Source organism: Rhinolophus ferrumequinum, chromosome 11 (genome assembly GCF_004115265.2).
Source record: "Rhinolophus ferrumequinum isolate MPI-CBG mRhiFer1 chromosome 11, mRhiFer1_v1.p, whole genome shotgun sequence".
Taxonomy (NCBI): Eukaryota; Metazoa; Chordata; class Mammalia; order Chiroptera; family Rhinolophidae; genus Rhinolophus; species Rhinolophus ferrumequinum.
The window spans coordinates 2,965,650-2,984,195 of NC_046294.1; the positions used below are offsets into that span (position 1 = coordinate 2,965,650).

The 18,546-nt window shown below is 56.0% G+C and overlaps 1 protein-coding gene across 2 annotated transcripts in view; it reads right to left on the minus strand.

The window, feature by feature from the left end:
- Positions 1–18,265, minus strand: part of CTTN (cortactin) — a 29,705-nt gene extending 11,440 nt beyond the window's left edge. The window contains exons 1-12 of one of the 2 annotated variants that reach the window (XM_033120297.1): positions 18,121–18,265; positions 15,092–15,188; positions 13,224–13,310; positions 13,022–13,095; positions 11,063–11,192; positions 7,452–7,562; positions 6,514–6,568; positions 5,606–5,716; positions 3,932–4,042; positions 3,286–3,396; positions 2,360–2,470; positions 975–1,030 (exon numbers count right to left, since the gene is read on the minus strand). In XM_033120297.1, coding sequence (XP_032976188.1) covers positions 975–1,030; positions 2,360–2,470; positions 3,286–3,396; positions 3,932–4,042; positions 5,606–5,716; positions 6,514–6,568; positions 7,452–7,562; positions 11,063–11,192; positions 13,022–13,095; positions 13,224–13,310 — 957 coding nt within the window. In that variant the 5' untranslated portion in view covers positions 15,092–15,188; positions 18,121–18,265. The remainder of the gene's footprint in view (positions 1–974; positions 1,031–2,359; positions 2,471–3,285; positions 3,397–3,931; positions 4,043–5,605; positions 5,717–6,513; positions 6,569–7,451; positions 7,563–11,062; positions 11,193–13,021; positions 13,096–13,223; positions 13,311–15,091; positions 15,189–18,120) is intronic. The other variant, XM_033120298.1, reaches the window with a different exon arrangement.
- Between the last annotated feature and the right edge of the window lie 281 nt (positions 18,266–18,546).

Here is an 18,546-nt window from a genome sequence, read left to right on the forward strand (position 1 = left end):
GCCTCTGCTCCCACCTCCCAGCCCCGCTTCTCCGGCAATCTCCCCACGCCCCCCACAACTGAACTCGCACTCACTTCCTGAGGACCTTCCCAGACCGAGCCGGAGCCCTGTGCCCTGCCACACGCTCCCGGGGCCCACACGGTCAAGTGGGGGTGTCCCTGAATGACAGTTGCCTGTGTGGGCAGCTCCGAACACAATGGGAGCGGAACTCCATGAGGCCCAGCTCTGCCGTCCATGACCTTGGGCCCGGCAGAGGACTGGGCAGGGGGGCCTGCGTCTCTGTTCAGCTGAAATGACAGGAGACGGAAGCCACACCCACTCCCAAGTCTGATACTCGGACATGGCTGCACTGGAGTCTAGAACAATCATCTGACTTGCTGAAGACCAACCAATTGGGATACTGGGACCAGTCGGAAGTGACAAGCCCAGCAGAGGAGCCCCTGGTGAAGGAAACAAACAAGTGTTTCCATGGAGCAGCTGCAAGAGGCAGCCGAAGGGTTAGGACCCGGCTTCTCGGTGGACGCTATCCAAGGACGCAGATGTTCTGGGTCTGCGCGCGTCCATCGCGTGTGGTACTGAGCTCTCCGGACATGGCCAGTGTGACCAGGAACTTCCTCTCCAACATGGTTTACGGCTTACGACTTTGAATTCAAATAGCCACGGGTCCTAGAGGCTCTTGAGCCAAAGTGCCTGGGTTGCAATGGCGGTCCAGCCCCTCACCACTGGGCCTGCCTGGCGGGGACTCCTGACTGAAATGGGACAGGGACAGGACCTGCCTCACAGGAGGCCAGCCACACGTGGTAGCTACCTCACCACCACGGTGATGACACAGGCCTGATGTCAATGTCTGCACTTCTGAAAACCCGAGCCAGGCGTCCCCCTGGGAGCAGCCACACAACAGCGCGGCGACACCCAGAGCGGGACACTTCCCACACATGGGCAGAAGGCAGCAGGCCCAGGGTCGGCATGCCTACCTTGTCCATGCGATCCTTCTGTACCCCGTACTTCCCGCCGAATCCTCTGGCGTAGTCTGGAAGGTGGCACAACACAACACTTACGTCTCAGGCTGAGGCAAGCATGGTGCCGACGGCACACGCATGCACACAGGTCGACACAGCCCTGAAGACGCCCCCCGAGCCAGAAGAAACGACAAGCCCCAAACACTGCGCGAGTGTGTGCTCGCAGGTCTCACAGGGCATTTCGTTTCTCCTGGCAGCCCTCAGGCGGTGAGGCAGGGGAGGCGTGAGCATGCTTTCCGCGTCCTTCGGGGGGTTTGGGGGGGGGTGGGCAGCATGAGCCGAGGGGACGCGCGGGCCCCGCAGCGAGCCACTTCCCAGCACAGTCTTCCCCCAGCCCCGGCCTCAGCCCGCCCCCCCCCCACTCTGCCTCTGGGCAGCGCTAAAAAGGAGGCTCAACCCAGGCTTTCTCTTGCTTTTTCAAAAAACAATTCCACAGGAAATTCTACCAGCCAAATACTTATGTGGTAGCCACACAGATCTATCTACGTGACAGTCACCGTCACGCAGAGTTAACGCCACGTGGGGCCGAGGCCATCGCCACGCGGTCTCCTTCCCCCCCACACCCCCCCGAACGCTGTTGCGTGTCTCTGACACTGCGACCAAAAGCCTGAATTCTGCCCTGTACTCGTTTTCCCATCACGTGTCCAGGTTCTAAAACCCAAGTCCGAATTTTGACAATAATTGTAATAAATAGTTGCTCTAAGGAAAAATGCGTTTGCCATTTGGACAACCAATATATACACCCTAAAACGTCTGTCTCTTTCTAGCTTGTGTACATACTATTTGGCTCTGTGTGAACGTATACATAGACGGTATCATCGAAAAACAAAACAAACAAAAAACAAAAACACCCCTCATTCTGAGCCAAAAAAAAAGAAAAAAACCACCACAAATCACACACAGAAACCACACGGAACACGCCTGCCACCGAGCCTGTGGTGGGAGCCCATGGTCTGGGTGAACCGAACACATTCTCCTTGTCTCGGAGACAATAAGGCGACTTCCTCAATTACTCACAGAAGTCACGGTCACAGCAAGAGCTCCTGCAGGAGGCTGCTAGGAGACGAGACACCCCACGCCAGAAACTAGTCACGTTATGAGGTTGGGATGCCATAACCTGGAAACTACGATCACGTTTTACCAAACACAGATCCCAAAGGTTACAGGGAGAATGGGGGCAGAAGTATCGCTCCAATGTAAAACTGGGCCTAAAATGCCCATGTGCCCCAACAAGGGACAGTGGGTGGCTCGGAGGGCTGAGCCCTGAAGTCTGTGCTGGAAGTGGCTGCACTGCAGGGCGGGACGCGGGGGCGGGGGTGGGGGGCTGATGAGCACTGTGCCTTGCTGGGACTCGTGCTTGGCCAGTCTCTCCTTGTAATCAAACCCCACAGCACTGGAGTCCTGCCTCTCGGACTGAACACCAAATCTGCCTCCGAAACCAGTCTTATAATCTGAAAATCCGCAAGTGACAGTGGAGAAAACACCGAGAGAGGAAACACAGTTTGGTTAAAATCGCATGAGCTGCTTTAGAGAAAGCAGGAGCTCTCCCGAGGTCGGTGCTAAGAGCCAGCTCCCAGGGCCATGGTCCAAAGTGGCTTCAAAAGCTTACGGAATAAACTTAACATCTGAACACTTCAGCCCAGATCTGTATTTGAAATGATTCAGTACAGCCACTCCACGTGCGAGGTCTTTCTAGGGCCCTACCACGCTGCAGACAAGAGAATGCGTCTCTGTGCACGTGACGAGACACATTACACGCAGTCTTACAGAGCAGTGTCCCCGAGCCCACTCCTGACTGTGCTGGGTGAAGGCTGGGGTGGGGATGTCTGGGTCCCACGCGCCCTCTTCCCCCCAGGGACCAGGTTCCGTTATGGTGAGCAAGTACTTCCGGGTAGAGAGAAGGTCTCCTTTCACCAACTGCTGCACTTGGTCAACAAGAGTTCACGGGCTGGGGACACCGTCGCCCCTTCGGCTGAACAAGGGCAGGAAATAGCACTCCCAGAACGCACCGGCGGGACCGGCTTCCTAAGGAGGTGACCACCCCGCCTTTCCCCCAGCAGCTCTCCCGCTCGGGAGGGGACGGTGAATCCTACACTGGCTGAAGGGTTTTCTCAAAACTGTGGGAGGCCCAGGACACCCCCAAACAGTGAGGACAAAACAACAGTGCACAGAAATACAGCGAGAACACAGCATGTCAACGGACTGGTGACTGACAACCAGCCAACCTCCGAAAGGGCCCCAAGAACGAGTGTGAACATGGACGTACCTTTCTGGGAGTCGTGCAGCTGCAGCTTCTCCTGGTGATCCCAGCCCAGGGCACACTTGTCTTGTCTGTCTGTCTGCACACCAAACTTTCCTCCGAACCCTTTCACATAGTCTACACGGACGAGACAAGACCACGACCCAGGATTAGTGGGCAGCGTGGGTAACAGGCAGAAAGCAGGTTATGGATGCAGTGAATACGAACAACTGGCTAACTGTGTCCTTTCTCTCTCCGATCTTTGCTAAAACTCTGGATGACGTTACAAGGACCTCCTATAGGATGTCCGGGAGAAAACCTAATCTCTAATCTGTTTTGTGAGGAAACACAGGTGGGGCCCCACCTCAGAAGCTCCAAGGCACGCGGCCTCCACCAGCACTAATGGGCCACCGCGGCGTCACCATTTACAAACAGACGTGCGACCCACGGCTGTCACCACAAGCGACACTCCTGGGCTGTTGGATGCCCCCAAACGTGCGAGGATTTGTCTCTTATTTAACAGCTGTGTTTTGGGATTTGCTGTTTGAAACTGAATTATTTAATTAGAGAGAGACAGCCTCTCTGGGGTTGCTGGCGAGTTCCGGCTTCCGTGTCTGCTCTGGTTACCACCTCGCTCACTAAAGCTGCCAGCCGGGGAGTAACAGCGAAGCACCTTTCTGGGACTCGTGCTTCTCCGTTTTGCCTTGATACTCGAAGCCGACGGCGCTTTTGTCCACTTTGTCTTTGTCAACACCGTACTTGCCCCCGAAGCCTCTGGAATAATCTACAAACAAGAACAGCATGTTCACACGGCAGCCACGGAACCCGGGACACACGTGGTCTCAGCAGTCCCCGGGACGTCTAGCACTCAGCTGAGCAAAACGGAACAGAACTCTCTTAGGCTCACGATACGGTCACTGAGGAACACGGAAACCCTCAGGTACGACCTCTGAGTAACACCAGAAACACGAAGAGCAGCAGCCATGGCACATTAACAACTGAGCGCCCTTTGCTCCTGAAGATGGCACCAAATACTGGGTCATTACGAAGCCTGAGGTCAGGAGGAGCCATCAGTGCGGCTCTCAAAGGTCACGGTGCCTCGGGAACGAAAGCAAGCAGAAGCGCGCCCGCCCAGGAGCGCCTTCAAAGAAACAGGAGACATGGAGCATCTTCCAGAAACATCAGTGCTGCTCAGAGGTAAGTCATTTAAACAGTTCCTGTGACACTGAAGCACAGACACATTCATGGAACAGGATGCGAAGATCAAGTCCCTTCCCAGAGGGCCCGGGGCTGAGGAGGGGACTGAGGCGCCCAGGGCACACTGGCCGGGCTCCGGGCTTCCCAGAGGCAGCACTCACTCTTCTTCCAGGGTCACGGGGACAGGGATGGGCAGCGGGTCCTGACACGCGGTGTGCGTACTGGGCAAAGGAGTACAGGTTCCAGTAAAGCAGGTGAAGCCAGCGAACAGAGAGCAATCAGGGTTTAAAGTAACCCCGCAAGGCAGGCAGAGGCTGCAAACCAAGTGCCAAGAAAGGGGCCGTGTGGCCCGCAGGCCGGTGTGCTGGCAAGTGACAGCAAGTGACATCCGCGGCAAATCAGGCTGAGCGGCCCCTCGGGCCCACCGGCCTTTCCAGGGGAAATGCCAAGGCAGTGGTGTTTCCAGAGTTGGTTTTGTTTTTTTAAAAGAAATCTGGGTTTTTCCAATATGCAAGCTATTTTTCAATGTTGGCTATTATTTTTTAAAATTGTGCAGGCCGATGAAACAAACACTGCAAAGAACCAACGTGACCTGTGTAGTGGGTGGCGAATCTTGCAGACATCCTCCACGACACCCCTGCCGGGGCCAAATGGGCCAAGGCTCAAAACTGACTGCCCAGAGGGCCGGGGCCGTGAAGGGAAGCGTCAGCAGGCTCGAGGGACAGTTGGCCCATCGACATTTTAAATTTGGTGTCTTTGAACTCAGCAATGCCGTTTCTAGGAACGCATCAGTGGAATATTTGCTTATGTACGTGAGACACAGGTACAAAAACATTTTCTGCACTTGAAACACTAAAGAACTGGAAATAACCTAAATTCTACATTCAAAAGAGGAATGGTTAAATGGATTACAGAATCGTCACACAATGGAGACCAAGTCATCATTACAAATGACAAACCCGCCACACTGACCCGAAAAGAACACGGGCGTCCAAACATCTTAAGTTCAAAATACTTCAGATTAAGTGTAAGTGGAAAGTAACCCTATCTGTACCACGGGAGAAATCCCCAGGTGTTTACGTGGGAATGAGCGACACAACGGGAAGGGGCACCCACGGGTGAGCGCGGGAGCCGTGTGGACTGGACTGACCTCTCTGTGACTCGTGCTTCTCGGTCTTGCCCTGGTAGTCGAAGCCCACGGCGCTCTTGTCCACCCGGTCGGCCTGCACGCCGTACTTGCCGCCGAAGCCACTCGAGTAGTCTGCGGGGACAGGGCGGCAGGCAGTGAGGGAGCCCCATGACTGACACGCCGTGGCTTTGGTGAAACTAAGTCGGCGTGCGTCTCACCAAGACACCAAGCACACACGTTAAGACACACGAGAAGCCCCCCACTGTCACACAGGAGTGACACAGGACACCAGGCCGTCAGGGGGCACCTCTGTCACGACAGCAGGATGAAGCTGCACTCCCACTTGGGAAACTAACCATTCGAATGAAGGTCAGTGGGTAAAGAAAGCTACGCAGCGAGACCCTTTCCAGAAAAGGCCTCACCCCTCCCACACGCCCATGCAGGGCTGACGGGGCCGTAGTGCTCACAGACTGAGCGCTTGTCCCTGGGTCACGCGAGGACACACGGAGTCAGGAGTAAAGGAGCTTGCAAAACCAACAAACAAAAATACCTCAAGTGCTTTGAGGAAGGGATATGCTTGCATTTTCAAAAATGGATTTCTGAGACCAACGTGACCTAACAAAGGCTAGCCAACATCATGTAAACACGGGGGGGGGGACATCTCGGCCCCGCTTTCTAACCCGGGGGAATGTTAGCTCTTCACCAACAAAGTCAGAGCATGAGCTTTGCAGGGCGATAGGGCTCGGAGGGAGGGAAGGCGGCTTCTGCAGCCAGGTCGGAGGCATCACGACGACAGCAGAGGCCAGAGCTTCACGAGCTGGTGACGGGGATGCACTGTCACACCACCAGGTGACCCAGACACTTAAGGAGGGGCAGAGTCCTCCGTGACACCCGTCAGCCCGTCCCTGTCTGCCTGCTCCGCATCTTACCTTTCTGGGAGGCATGCTTCTCGGTTTTCCCCTGGTATTCGAAGCCCACAGCAGACTGCAGGGACGAGACAAGTGAAGAGCATTCTTAAACGCCTCCACGACACGGACGCAATTCTTAAAGACACAGACCACATTATCTTTCTAACTTTGGTTTCCCGAGCCAGGTGCAGGGTCTAACGAACGCCAAGAGCGCTGGCCTTTGGAAGCTGCAGGCCACACCCCATCTAACACAGCCCGGGGCTGCCCAGGGAAGGCCGCGTCCCAGCCAGCCTGTGCCAGTTATGCTCGTGGGTCTCAGCCACCTCCATCCTCCAGGTCGATCCCCTACGACCAAACAGTCACTCGCTTTTCAGATGACATTAGCGGACCCAACACTGTGGGGTGTCCTCAAACACAACCCCAGGGGATGGGTCCTGTCACCCCACTTCACAGACAGGGAAGTGTGCAGCACGGCTGGCCAGCAGGTAGCCAGGCCAGAAGGTGGACTGAGGTCTGACTCCAAACCCAGGCTCTCGACTGAGTCAGGCCGAGGCCCAACCGCCGCACAGCATGTGGGTGTAAGTGCAGCGCCGGAAACGGCGTGTGCGCCACACTCTGCCGTATGGGCTTTGAACCTCGCTCCACCACGGTGACAGCCCTGCGGGGAGGGAGGGCAGAAATGGCCTCCGCTGGCACACTCCTGGGCACATCTAAGCTGTCCCTGGTCCGTCTGATGAGCAGATACCAACACGGCGCCTCTGCAGCCAACACGGAGAAGGCCGTCCCGCTCTCCCGTCCTCGTGTCTTAGCACAGTCACCTTGGAGCAGCTCAGAGGCACGGCCACCTTTGCGCCCCCTCCAGAGGCCCAGAGGACACGCCGGGCAGCACATCGAGGCTGGCAGCCGGCTCTGAGCTACAGGGAGTGGTCCCCTGCTGGTCCCCAGGGCGCATCACTCACCTGGTCAACTCTGTCCAGCTGGACCCCGAACTTGCCCCCGAAGCCGCGGACGGAGTCAACCTGCGAGCAGTGCTTGGAAAGGCTGGCCTGGTACTCGTGGCCGACGGCGGACTGTACAGGACAGACAGGCAGTCAGGTGCCCGCCGTGGTGCAGGGCCTGTGGGGTGCTCCTTCAACACCCGCACTGTGAAGTCGGTGCAGGGCTTCTGATTCCCGGGGGACCTCCCACCCCGGCCTGTGCAGGCGGTCACTGCGCTCCCTCGGCCTTGGGCCCCAGGAAGCCGCCCGTGAACCCCGGCCACGTGGGGCTTCTGACACGACTGGGTGTGAACAAAGGACCAGGAGGCCAATCCCCGCCCAGAAACCACAGAGCCAGCAGCCGGCAACACAGCGCCAAAGGTCCGTTCACAGGATGACAGTTGGCAATCTGGCTATTCGGCCAAAGTGAGACATGTTCATCCCATGTGACCCAGGAATCGGGACCAAGAATACTTTGCTAATAAACTGAAATAGACACATGTGCTTTCGTTACAATATGTATTCAGAGTCAACACCTACTGAGCACACGCCCCACGCAGGAGTGGAGCGGGCCTGTCACCCCATGGGCTCATCCAATGTCACAAACTGTCATCCCCACTGGCAGACGGAAGCAGGTCAGCCACCTTCTGCTCGAGGTGTCATGTCTACCGGACAGTAAGTCGGCGTGCGACTTTCCACACACTTCCCGCCACAGACGGAGTGAGCACACCATGGCCTGCGGGCCACCTGCACCTCAGCCCTTTGTGAGTCAAGCTTTTGGGAACCCAGCCACATGTGTCATTCACACAATGTCTACGGCCGCGTCGGTGATTCGACCATCCGGGTCAGTAGTCGCGTCAGAGACCCGAGGGCCCACAAGCTGAACATATTCCTACCCGAACTCTGGGGCCCCCAGCCCTGCTGGCTCCCGGGTCAGAGTGGACAGTGGTCACGGACCCCTTCAGGGCAGCAAGGACAGGCTGACACGCGACCCAGTGCGGGGCATGGAGAAGGCACACGCAAACCTTTGCTCTTACTCAGCAAGTCACCACCGCCTGGGAAGTGCCCCCGGACCCCCACCACAGCTGCTCCTCCAGTCAGGGGCCTGTCAGGCCCCACCACAAACATGCTCCCGGTCTGTTCATCTCCAACTTCACCGCCTGGGTTTGGGGTCAGACTAAAGCAGGGTCAACACGCAACTCAGTGTCCATTCTTCCCGTGTCCCGGGGAAAAAAGCAGGTTTTACTTGGAACTTCGGAGCTGTGTTCCTTTCTTTTCTTCCCGGGTTCCAACGTCTGTAGCCAACTGCCGATGCGTGGGGCCCCACGGCCTCTGAAAACCTCTGTGGCGGACACTGCCCACCATGGCCTCCAGGGTCACATGTGAAAACCATCAACAAAGCAACACCCACAGGCGGTGTGCCAAGGGGTTCCCAGCATGACTATTCCGAAAGAACTTGGAAGAAAATGGTTCCAAAACGATGGCCAGAGTGACAGCTTGGCAATTCTTCCAGCTTTTTGACTGACACGGATTACCCCCAAATTGCCTGCGACCTTATACTGACGACACTCCGCCTGTTACTAGACAGCACGGGGCAGGGCGCTGAATGGACGCTGGGTCTCGGATGTGGCGGACACGAGGGATGGCGCCCACGCCACGCAGCACGGCCACCTCTGGTCCTGGCGGCTGCAAGTGCCCAGACTGCAGTGTAGACAGCACCCGACAGCTGCTGCGCCTCCTGTCCACACGCCCCTCACAAACATGCGTTTGCCGAGGTGGGTTTGTTCTGGAAGTCTCCATCACACTGTCCTCAATTCTCAATAGATCTCAGGGTTTTTGCAATTTCTGGACAGGACAGTTACAGATAACTTAAGCCACTTATGTTTGGGTTTAAATCTTAGTTATTTCTGACAACAGGTTGGTCCAACCGTGTTCACAGAGTTGACAGCTAACCTTCCTTCGTGCGCTGAGGCACAGAGGGGGAACCGAATGACTAACCTTTGGGGAGGACAGCCCAGCTCGTCCACTGGGAAGGACAGAGCACGTCTCTGAGCTGTCCAAGTACCAACGATGCATCGCCCAGAGACAGCGGTTCTGGGCATCCAAGAGACGTCCATTCAGAGCTGTCACGGTGCTAGACTGGGGACGACGAGTCTCGGCCCCTAAGAGCCTCCATGGAGAGAACAGTACGATGTGGCAGCACGGATGACACAGAGAAGCCGAGGGTGGCAGGAGAGGGCACAGGGAGAGGCAGCCGCAGGCTTGTGGGAGGGCGGGGGGGGGTGGGTAAGAGGGCCCCTTCAGAGAAGCTCGGGACTAGACAGGCCCAAGGCGAGGTGCTACGAGTGACATGGTCCCAGCAGCAATAGAGAAGCAGGAAGTCACAGTGCTGTGGCTGCTGTTCTCCAGCTCTTCCTTGATAGATTTTCCCCAACATGCCATCTTTCCAACCCAGAGTTGGGGGTGCAAACTTCTACTGAATTTCTCTTTAACTCCCCACAATCCCGCGAGCACAAGCTTCACTGGGGTGGGAAAGGTTTCCACTTACTTAGTTCTCTCACCGCCCTAAACACAGGGAGTTTTGTCTGTTTGCACCACTAAAAGCTACCATGTTTTTTTTTAGAATCCAAAGATGACTCTATCCACTTTCCGTTTCAGTGTTAAAGACGTCTCCACGAGTGACAGCCACACTGTGAAAAGTCCCTGTCTCTTTCCTGCAGCTCGCTTTTTATCTGATTCCAGCTCCGGGCTAATTCTGGACACGGTCTGTGGTGCCCACAGGCCCCCACGTATCTCCTCTGCGGTGACAGTGTGGCGCAGTGCTCTGTGACGCAGACGTGACACAGCTCAGACACTGAATCCGATCCATGTGCGAGGGGCCAGGTGTGGAATTACAGACCAGAACCCGACACCTGCGGATACTTGCACACAGAAGGCAGGCAGACCTCTGCTGGGTCAGAACCTCCCTGCGCGGCTCAGGGACGGTCACAATGCAAAGATCAGCCTGACTGGGAAGCAAACCCACAACAGTCCACTGTCTTCGCTCCAGGACAGGGGGCAGGAAGAGGGATTCGTGCCTGTACGTCAAAGGCTGACGCATTCAGCCAGCACTTCCACTGTGTTGTACTTGGACTTGGCTGGGGGGCAGTGATGTTGTGCCGAGTACCGGGCTGCTCTCTGAAGGTCAGTAAATACGTGAAGGCTGCATGTTCACCCGTGACGTGGAACGTGGGGCCCACAGACCTGGTTCTGGTCTGGACGGGCACGCACATGTCAGGCAGTGGTGACACCGACACTGCAGTCCACGTGCTTCTGGACTCCCGTCCTGACCCCAGCGCTGGCCTCGGGGGCTGACCTCCCGCTCTGGGCCTCCCTACGCATCAGCCGCGCCCCAGCACCTGAGAATCTTAAAAGGGCGTCTATACAGCGGGAGTACTTTACGAGCGCAGCCAATCAACAGGGGACCAGTTTGGGCAAATCTCATCCTCAACCAATCAACTCAAAGCTGAACCTGAGGAACAGCTGGAGTGGCTACTTTGCTGACCGTGGGAGAGCGCAAAGCACACCGGGAACCTGCAGCGAAGTCCACTTACTTTGTCCATTCTGTCCTGTTCCACGCCAAACTTCCCTCCGTAACCATGAGAGGCTTTTGGTCCTGTTTCAAGTTCCTTCTCCTTGAGGGTCTGGTGTTCTTGAAAAACATTCTCTCTCAGCTTGTGTATGCTGGAAGGGAAGAAATGAAACAGGAGCAAAGCAGTCAAACAGATGTGCCTCCTTTCCTTCTGGTTCAGGGAAGGACAGGAAACAGCATCTTGGTACATGTACAGGTGTCGCCATCTGGGGTCCCCCAAACTCTGCCTTCCCTGCACTTTCTCATGGTCCTGCCAGCTGGCCCACCTGTTCCTGCAGTTCTCAGAGGCAAATGCAAGTCCATTTAGGGGACACACATCTGAATCCGCACAGTGAGTCCCCCAGGTCACCCTAAGGTAGCTGCCTTGACATGTGAACTCCCCATATTTACTTCACATGGAGAAAAGTGTCTCCATCTTATTATATAACCGAGTTAGGAGAGCTAGCTCTGTCAATGTCACCCCTGAGGCAGAGGGGGAAACAGAGTCAGACGTCCCTTCCCCACGTATAGCTAGGACACCGGTCGAAACATTTGATCAGCTTCTCCTTACCTGGAGTGCTCCAGCTTTTTATATACTCAAAGGCTTTCAGGATCTACAACCTAAAAGCCATGTTTTGCTTTAAACACCTGGGATAGTGAAAGAGATCCCAAATGTGGACCAACGCTGGCAGGCCAGGAAGCCTCTGCAGCCGTCACCACCAGGAGACCCTGGGGAGCCCAAGGGACACCTTTAGTATCTGCACAACAATCCCAGAAGTGCTGCCACGAAGCAAGACCAACCTGGAGACCGCCCAACCCCGACGAGCAGCGGACACCACTCCCCAAATCCTGGAGGGCCCACAGGTCCCAGGAACGGTCCCATTCCCCTTGTGGTCTCTGAATTCCAGCCAACCCAGAGGCCGCCTGCTTGTACCAGAGAGTTATTTTGTTCTCCAATCTGCTCTCTCCTGCATGTGTCCAGGCCATGGGGACAGAAATGACAAAGGGAACTGGTGATTGAACCAGTTTGGGAGTTAGCCCAACACCACAGCCAATAGCCCAGGCAGCGCCAGATCCCTGGCGGCCCCTAGGCCCAGCTCCTCTCTGCAGACCCAGGGACCTTTACAGCCTCCAGTGGCTTCTGTGCCGTGTGGGGGCGCAAGGGGTCGGGGGCTCAAACACTTGTGTCTGAAATGGCCACACACAGACTCCCCTTCTCTGGATGACTTCCTGTAACAGCTCCCGGGGCCCAGCAGGTCCCCTGGTCAGTAACGGCGCCCTCACGATTGGGGAATGGGAGGGGACGCCCGAATCCAGGTGGCTGAAAAAAAGTCTGAGCACATTTTCTAAGTCCCTCTTATCTACACTTCCTGACAAGAAGACAAACTACCCCAGAAATGGCAGTTTACGACACTGCCAAGGCAGGGACAATGCCACGCTTCTCAGTTCTCCTATTCAGGGCTTTTTGTGAGGACACAATGCTGGGGATTCAGCTCACAGTACCCAACGGACAGTGATAACATCACAAAACTGTAATAAAATAATAAAACTTAAGGAGGGGTGTTTAAAGTCGAAGGTAGTCAAACACATCCCCTATGTCAGAAACGGCCACATGGAGGGAAGAGCTTAGGTATGTCCTTGATAAAAACCGCAACATTGAAGAGCAGACGCTCCAGAATTCTAAGTCCACATACACCTGTGCGTACACACACACGCACGTGTTATGCTCACCTGTGAGACTGTTAGGACACAGACACGTATGCACACACACCATGTACACATCGTGTCCTGTCTTCACCTACTGCACAACTGTATCAGGCCAGCAGAGAAAACAAAAGCAATTCCAACATGCCAGGGCATCCCAGGGTTAGCCAGAGATATAAACGCATTCCTTCGTCTTTCGGAACGCCCTTTCCGTACCGACGCCGGGGCGGCCGCTTACTTGATGTGCTCCTGGTGCCCCGAGCCTTGCACGGTCTTGGCCCCCCATCTCTGCTCCTTCTCACTCACGTCATTCTGGAAGGAAGAGCAAATGGTGAGACAGTTCCACAGCCCGCCCGTAACACCAACGATGAGTCCCCCACCAAGAAACCTGGAAGGTCCCCGTCAGGAACACCAGCACCGAGGAGGGTGGTGGCTCGTACCACAAAGTCTGGGTCGGTCTCCCAGTCATCAGCGCCCCCGACGTCCTGCGTGACGGTCACGGCGTGGCCTGCCGACGCTTTCCACATCTGAAAGAGCAGCCAGAGGGTTACGGAGACCTGGGGGAGCAGTCCTCAGAGGCCAGCAGATGTGCCCTTTGGCCCAAAGTACCCAAACCCTGAGACAACACAGGGAGAGCTGGGGAGCTTACGATTCAACGGTCATCAAAACGCCGGGGCTTGAATGACACGGCAGGAACAAAAGAAACGTACTGTTCGAGTTATAACACTGCTGGCATCAGTACACACCAGAAATACTCTGGCTTCAACTCAAGAAAATGTTCTGGAAAATAACTGATGTGTGCACTTACTTCATTTACTAGAAATACATCCCTATTCCACTAAGTCTTACGACAAAAGTGTGGTCCATGCAAAAAGCATCCATTCTGGGCTGTCCAACACTACGAACATAGGAAATGTCACCAAAGGTAAAACTTTCCGTTACATGTACTTCATCAATTTTTTTTTTTAAAAGCACCCATTTTGACTTCAAATACTTACTGGAAATGTAACAGAGACTTTTTTAACTCAGACTGACAATTCAGTAAGTATTTCAAAGAATTAACTAAAGGGCTGCTTTACCATCTGTGTGGGGAAACACAGTATGTAACATGCCAACTTTTCCTGTGTCAGACAATTCTCCACATGGGCCACCACCTCGCTTCCTCAGCGCCTGAGCTCTGCAAGGTTTTATCTGGTACACAGAACAGCGATGCCGCCCGACGCCTGAACAAGGTCATTCTGCTCGTAACCGCAAGGGTAAAATCCAACCTTTAAGGGTTTCAAAAGGAAACTACGTACGAGAAGAATGGGTTCAGCTTCCACAGAAGTACTAATCAATTTTCACACGGGTCGGGAAGCAACTGAAAGATCTGTTTAATTCCATCAACCAGAAGCTCCAGCCAGGTGTCTGAAAGGAGGACGTCTCACCCGGGGCAGCGCCACACTGGTGCTTTTGTGCTTCAGTTAAGACAGGACAAAAGCGCCTCACAGCTTGAGAATCTCCCATCTAGATACGGCCCCTCCAGCTCTGCTGGGTCTCAAGTCCAAATTCAAGGTGGTATCGAACGTGAATCAGGGCACAGCGCTCTCAGATTTCCAGATCCGACTCCTACCACAGTCACCTGGGTGGACCGTCTGTGGCTGGGTGGAGCAGGGCCAGCAATGTCCCTTCCGGGCCACCTCGAACCTCACTGCCTCTGTCTAGGTGTCCCAAAGCAAAAACGTCCCAGATGTGATCTGCTACTGACACAATTTGAGAGAGCCAACAGACTTCCAATCTCAACCTGGGAAGCACCGCCAGCCAGTCTTGCCCCAGTGAGCCCAAACGAGCGCCGCCAACAAAGCAACAGCTGCCCGAAAGTGAACTGACTGCCCACAGCCCATGCCTCCCCAAGCCACATCTGCCCCAGATAGGCTCACGTCCCCCACGGCAAAGGCGAAAGCAGATGTCTTTGCCTGATACTTTTTCAGATTCATCAGGAAGACAGGAGCAGAGCTCAAGCTTCCCCGATCTTTCTGGATGCCTGCCTCCCCGGTGGGCGGGGTGAGCAGACTGGCAGGCCTCGTGGCTCCTCCCGCCTTCCACAGAGCAGGTGGAAGAGGCCAGGCCGCTCCTCTGAGAGGACAGAGGTGCTTTCTGTTCCTCCACCCGAGTTTTCTGGAACCCCCTCATTTTTCTAAAGCATGGGCAGAAATTTCTTCCCAGAAAATGACTGCACCTATCTCCGCCAACCCAGTGGGAGAACACTCCCTCCCTGCCCTCGAATACAGAGGGGTTCACCCTGACCATCCAAAGGGAGAGAACAAACCTTTCTTTCCGGCTGAAGATGAAACGCTGTTCACAAAAGTCTGTTTAAAAAACGGCAATCCAATGAGGGATTTCCAGGCATCTGGGAATGATTCCGTCTGTAAAAAGATTAAGGGTGAACAGCTCAGAGGATGTGTGGACAGGTGCTCTGGGCAAATCCTTATGTGTGGAGATCCCTTTAGAATACCTCTGAAATCTTCCCAAACAACCAGGTTTTATAAAGAAGTCTGAGAGGAGGATGAGCAATTGGCATTTTACTCACCAAAAAGCTCAACCGCTTTTCAGACACATTGAGAGACTACAGAAAATCAGAAGTTTCAAAGTTTTACAACCGTATGAAGTGTCTTCTTAACGCAAACAGAAATTATTCCCTGAATTGGTGGCACAGACATTTCCTGTTTGCTATCATCCCGGTAAGTTTCCATTTTTAGTTCATTCTAATTCATGACATTGCTAAAAATAATAAAATTCTATTACTGTGAGTTTTAAAAAAAAAACAATGTAAGGAAAAGACTCCATGAAGGGGTCATAATGTGTGTGTGTGGGGGGGGTTAGGGGCGGAGGCGATTACCGCATGAGATCAAGACGCCAGCGCCCTACGCCACAAGCTCCCCAAGCCACTAACGCACGGCCTCTCCCATAGGCCTACACCCCGGCCTCGCCTGGAGGCCGTACTGGTAGACAGTGCACAGCAGACGATTCAAATCCCCTTGTTCCTGGGACACGCCAGTCACAGGCTGGAGCCCCTTAGGTCAGCAGCAGCTTGTCAGGAATTCGGAACTGGAGGGAGGGAGCTCTGTTGGCCCTTCCTGTGCGCCCCTCAGAAGCTCTCACTTGTGCAGGTTGCTCAGTACAGTCTGGGTACGGTCGTCCGCACTGTAATCAGCATCTATAAAACTACCCAAGAGCCACTAGTGATAGGCTCAAACCTAAAATCACTTATTACCCTCTCAATACTTTAAATGAAAAAAAGATAAGACCCCTAGCTGCCATTAATAGTGCACTGGCAGTAAACCTTCCTTGCAAACGTCACCCGTACAAATCAAGCTGCCCAAGTGGGAAGTGATCTTGCACTTCCACATAAACAGAGTGAAAAAGGCCTCCAACCAGCAGTGCGTTAAGTGCAGAACTGGCTTTCCATTGAGCCCACTATCTGGTGTAGCAGAAAACCAACAGCCACAGAGCACGAGGCCATTCCCTACGCCAGTCACTCAGAGGAAACCCCTCCCTGCGCCCCGCTCAGTTCACTCCAAGTACCTGCCTGCACCCTGACAACTGAGAGGCAGGGCCTCTGACAGGCACTTCCCAGCTCCAGACCGGCCCAGGACAAGGCTGTCGCAACACCAGGCAGGCAGTCCCAGCGCTCAGCTCAGTGACTCACGCAGCCGTGCACTCTGAGCACCTACCGTGTTTCCCCGAAAGTAAGCCCTAGCCAGACAACCAGCTCTAATGGAGCAAAACTTAATTTAAGACCCGGTCTTACAAAGACGCATTAGAGCTGGTTGTCTGGCTAGGTCTTATTTTCAGGGAAACAGGGTACTGCACACAGCCTGGACCAAAGGTCTGACTCACCAATTCCCCTGACTTCAAAGTGATTTAAAGGTAAGTTCAGCAAAATGCTTCAACTAAGTCAGCTTTCGTGGGGGGTAAACTTCAGTTACTGGGGGAGAGCATCAAAAAACCACTCTGCGCGACCCTGGCTCTTTCTGCTGGGGTCTGAAAGTCGCCTTTGGGGCGCTTCCTTGCTCCCAGAGTGTGTGGGGGCAGGTTCCTCCCCAGGACTGCCTCAGTGCGCGGTGACTCACCGCGGTCTAACACAGGAATGGGGGTAGGAGCGGGACCCACAGCCCTTCCAGCCCTAGGCGAGCCTGGCTACTACGCTGGATCACGAGCTCTGGATCCAGCTGGATCTAGCCCCCTGACAAAGCCGGAGGGCGGGGAGGGAGCAAGTGAACTCACAGCCCAAATGCGTCACCCAGGAGCCAGCAATCATTCCCAGCAGCTCCAGAGCTGTGACCAGAGGAAGACGGAGTTCCCCCGTGAGGCCGACAGGCCCTCAGATTCCACTGGGAGGAAGCCTGTCCCCTCTTCACCTGAGACGCTCCAGCAGGAGAGCAAGCTCCCATTGGAATATTCAGGCGACAGAAACACAACAGAAACACCAAAAGCACCTTTCTGGTGACTTCCAACACACCCAGTGCAGGGGCTGTTCCAAATTTAGAGCCGCACAACGCGCTGCAGCTCCGCGTGTCCATGCATTTCCATTGACCTGATTGCAAAACCTGCCTGTAGGTGTGGCCCCTCCCAGGCGGACAGCGACCCCTCCGTCGCCAGTCCCACTGGATCCGAAACCGACCCTTAGGAGCCCCAGCACCTTCCCCCTCGGCTTTCCACACCTTTCCCCTAACCCCGGGTGCTGGGCCGCGTCCCCCGCCCCGTGGGCCCGGCCCCTACCTCCACCCTCTCAGACCTCCGGCCTCTTCCCCCTTGGACACTAAACCTCTTCCCATCTGACCCCTCTCCTCCCCGCTTCCTCCAGCAGACCCGCCCCCTTCCTTCGGACCCCGGCCCCCTCCCTCCGACCCCGGCCCCTTCCCTCGGAACCCCGCTCCTTCCCTCCGACCCCAGCCCCCTTCCCTGAGCCCCCCGGCCCCTTTCGAGCCCCCAGCCCCCTTCTCTGAGCCCCCAGCCCTTTTCCCCAGCCCCCAGCGCCCTTCCCCGAGCCCCCAGCCCCCAGCCCCCTTCTCTGAGCCCCCCGCCCCCTTCCCCAGCCCCCAGCCCGGTTCCCCAGCCCCCCGTCTCCTTCCGAGCCCCCCGCCCCCCTCCCCGAGCCCCCAGCCCCGTTCCCACAGTCCCCGCCCGCGGCTCGGGGAAGCCTCGCCCGCGCTCCCCCCGCGCCCGAAACCGCGAGCGGAAGAGCGGCGAGACCGCGGCGGCCGCCGCTTCCTTCCCGTTTCGGGGCCTGGCGGCGCCCGGGACCACAATAAAGGAACCGGCCCTCCTCGCCCGGCGGAAGCCGCACTCGCTTACCGCCACCTGGGGTCGGTCCGGCCCGGCTCGGCCCTGGCTTCGCTACGCCCGCCGCTCCCCAGCTCGGGCTGCACTTCCGGTTCCGCGGGCGGGGGCGGGGCCGCGGCCGCATCCGGGTCCCGGCGAGGCTCCGCCCCCGCCCGGCACGCCCCTCCCGGCCTCGGGTCCGCAGCCGCGGGAGCCCTGGTGACTGCGCGGCAGCCGCCGCAGCTGTCGGGCCCGAGCTTCCTGGCGGCGCGGCTCCCTGCCGCCTCCCTGGGCCACGTGGCACGGCCACCGCTAGCGCAAGCGCGAACCCGCCTGGTGCGAGCCTGCAAAGCATGCTTTAAAACAAAGTGCTCATTTCTGCAGGGTAAATGTACAGAGCTCCCGTCGCGTGCAGACAATCGAGGTGGTATTCCAGCACTGCCCTGGGTGAAAAAGGGA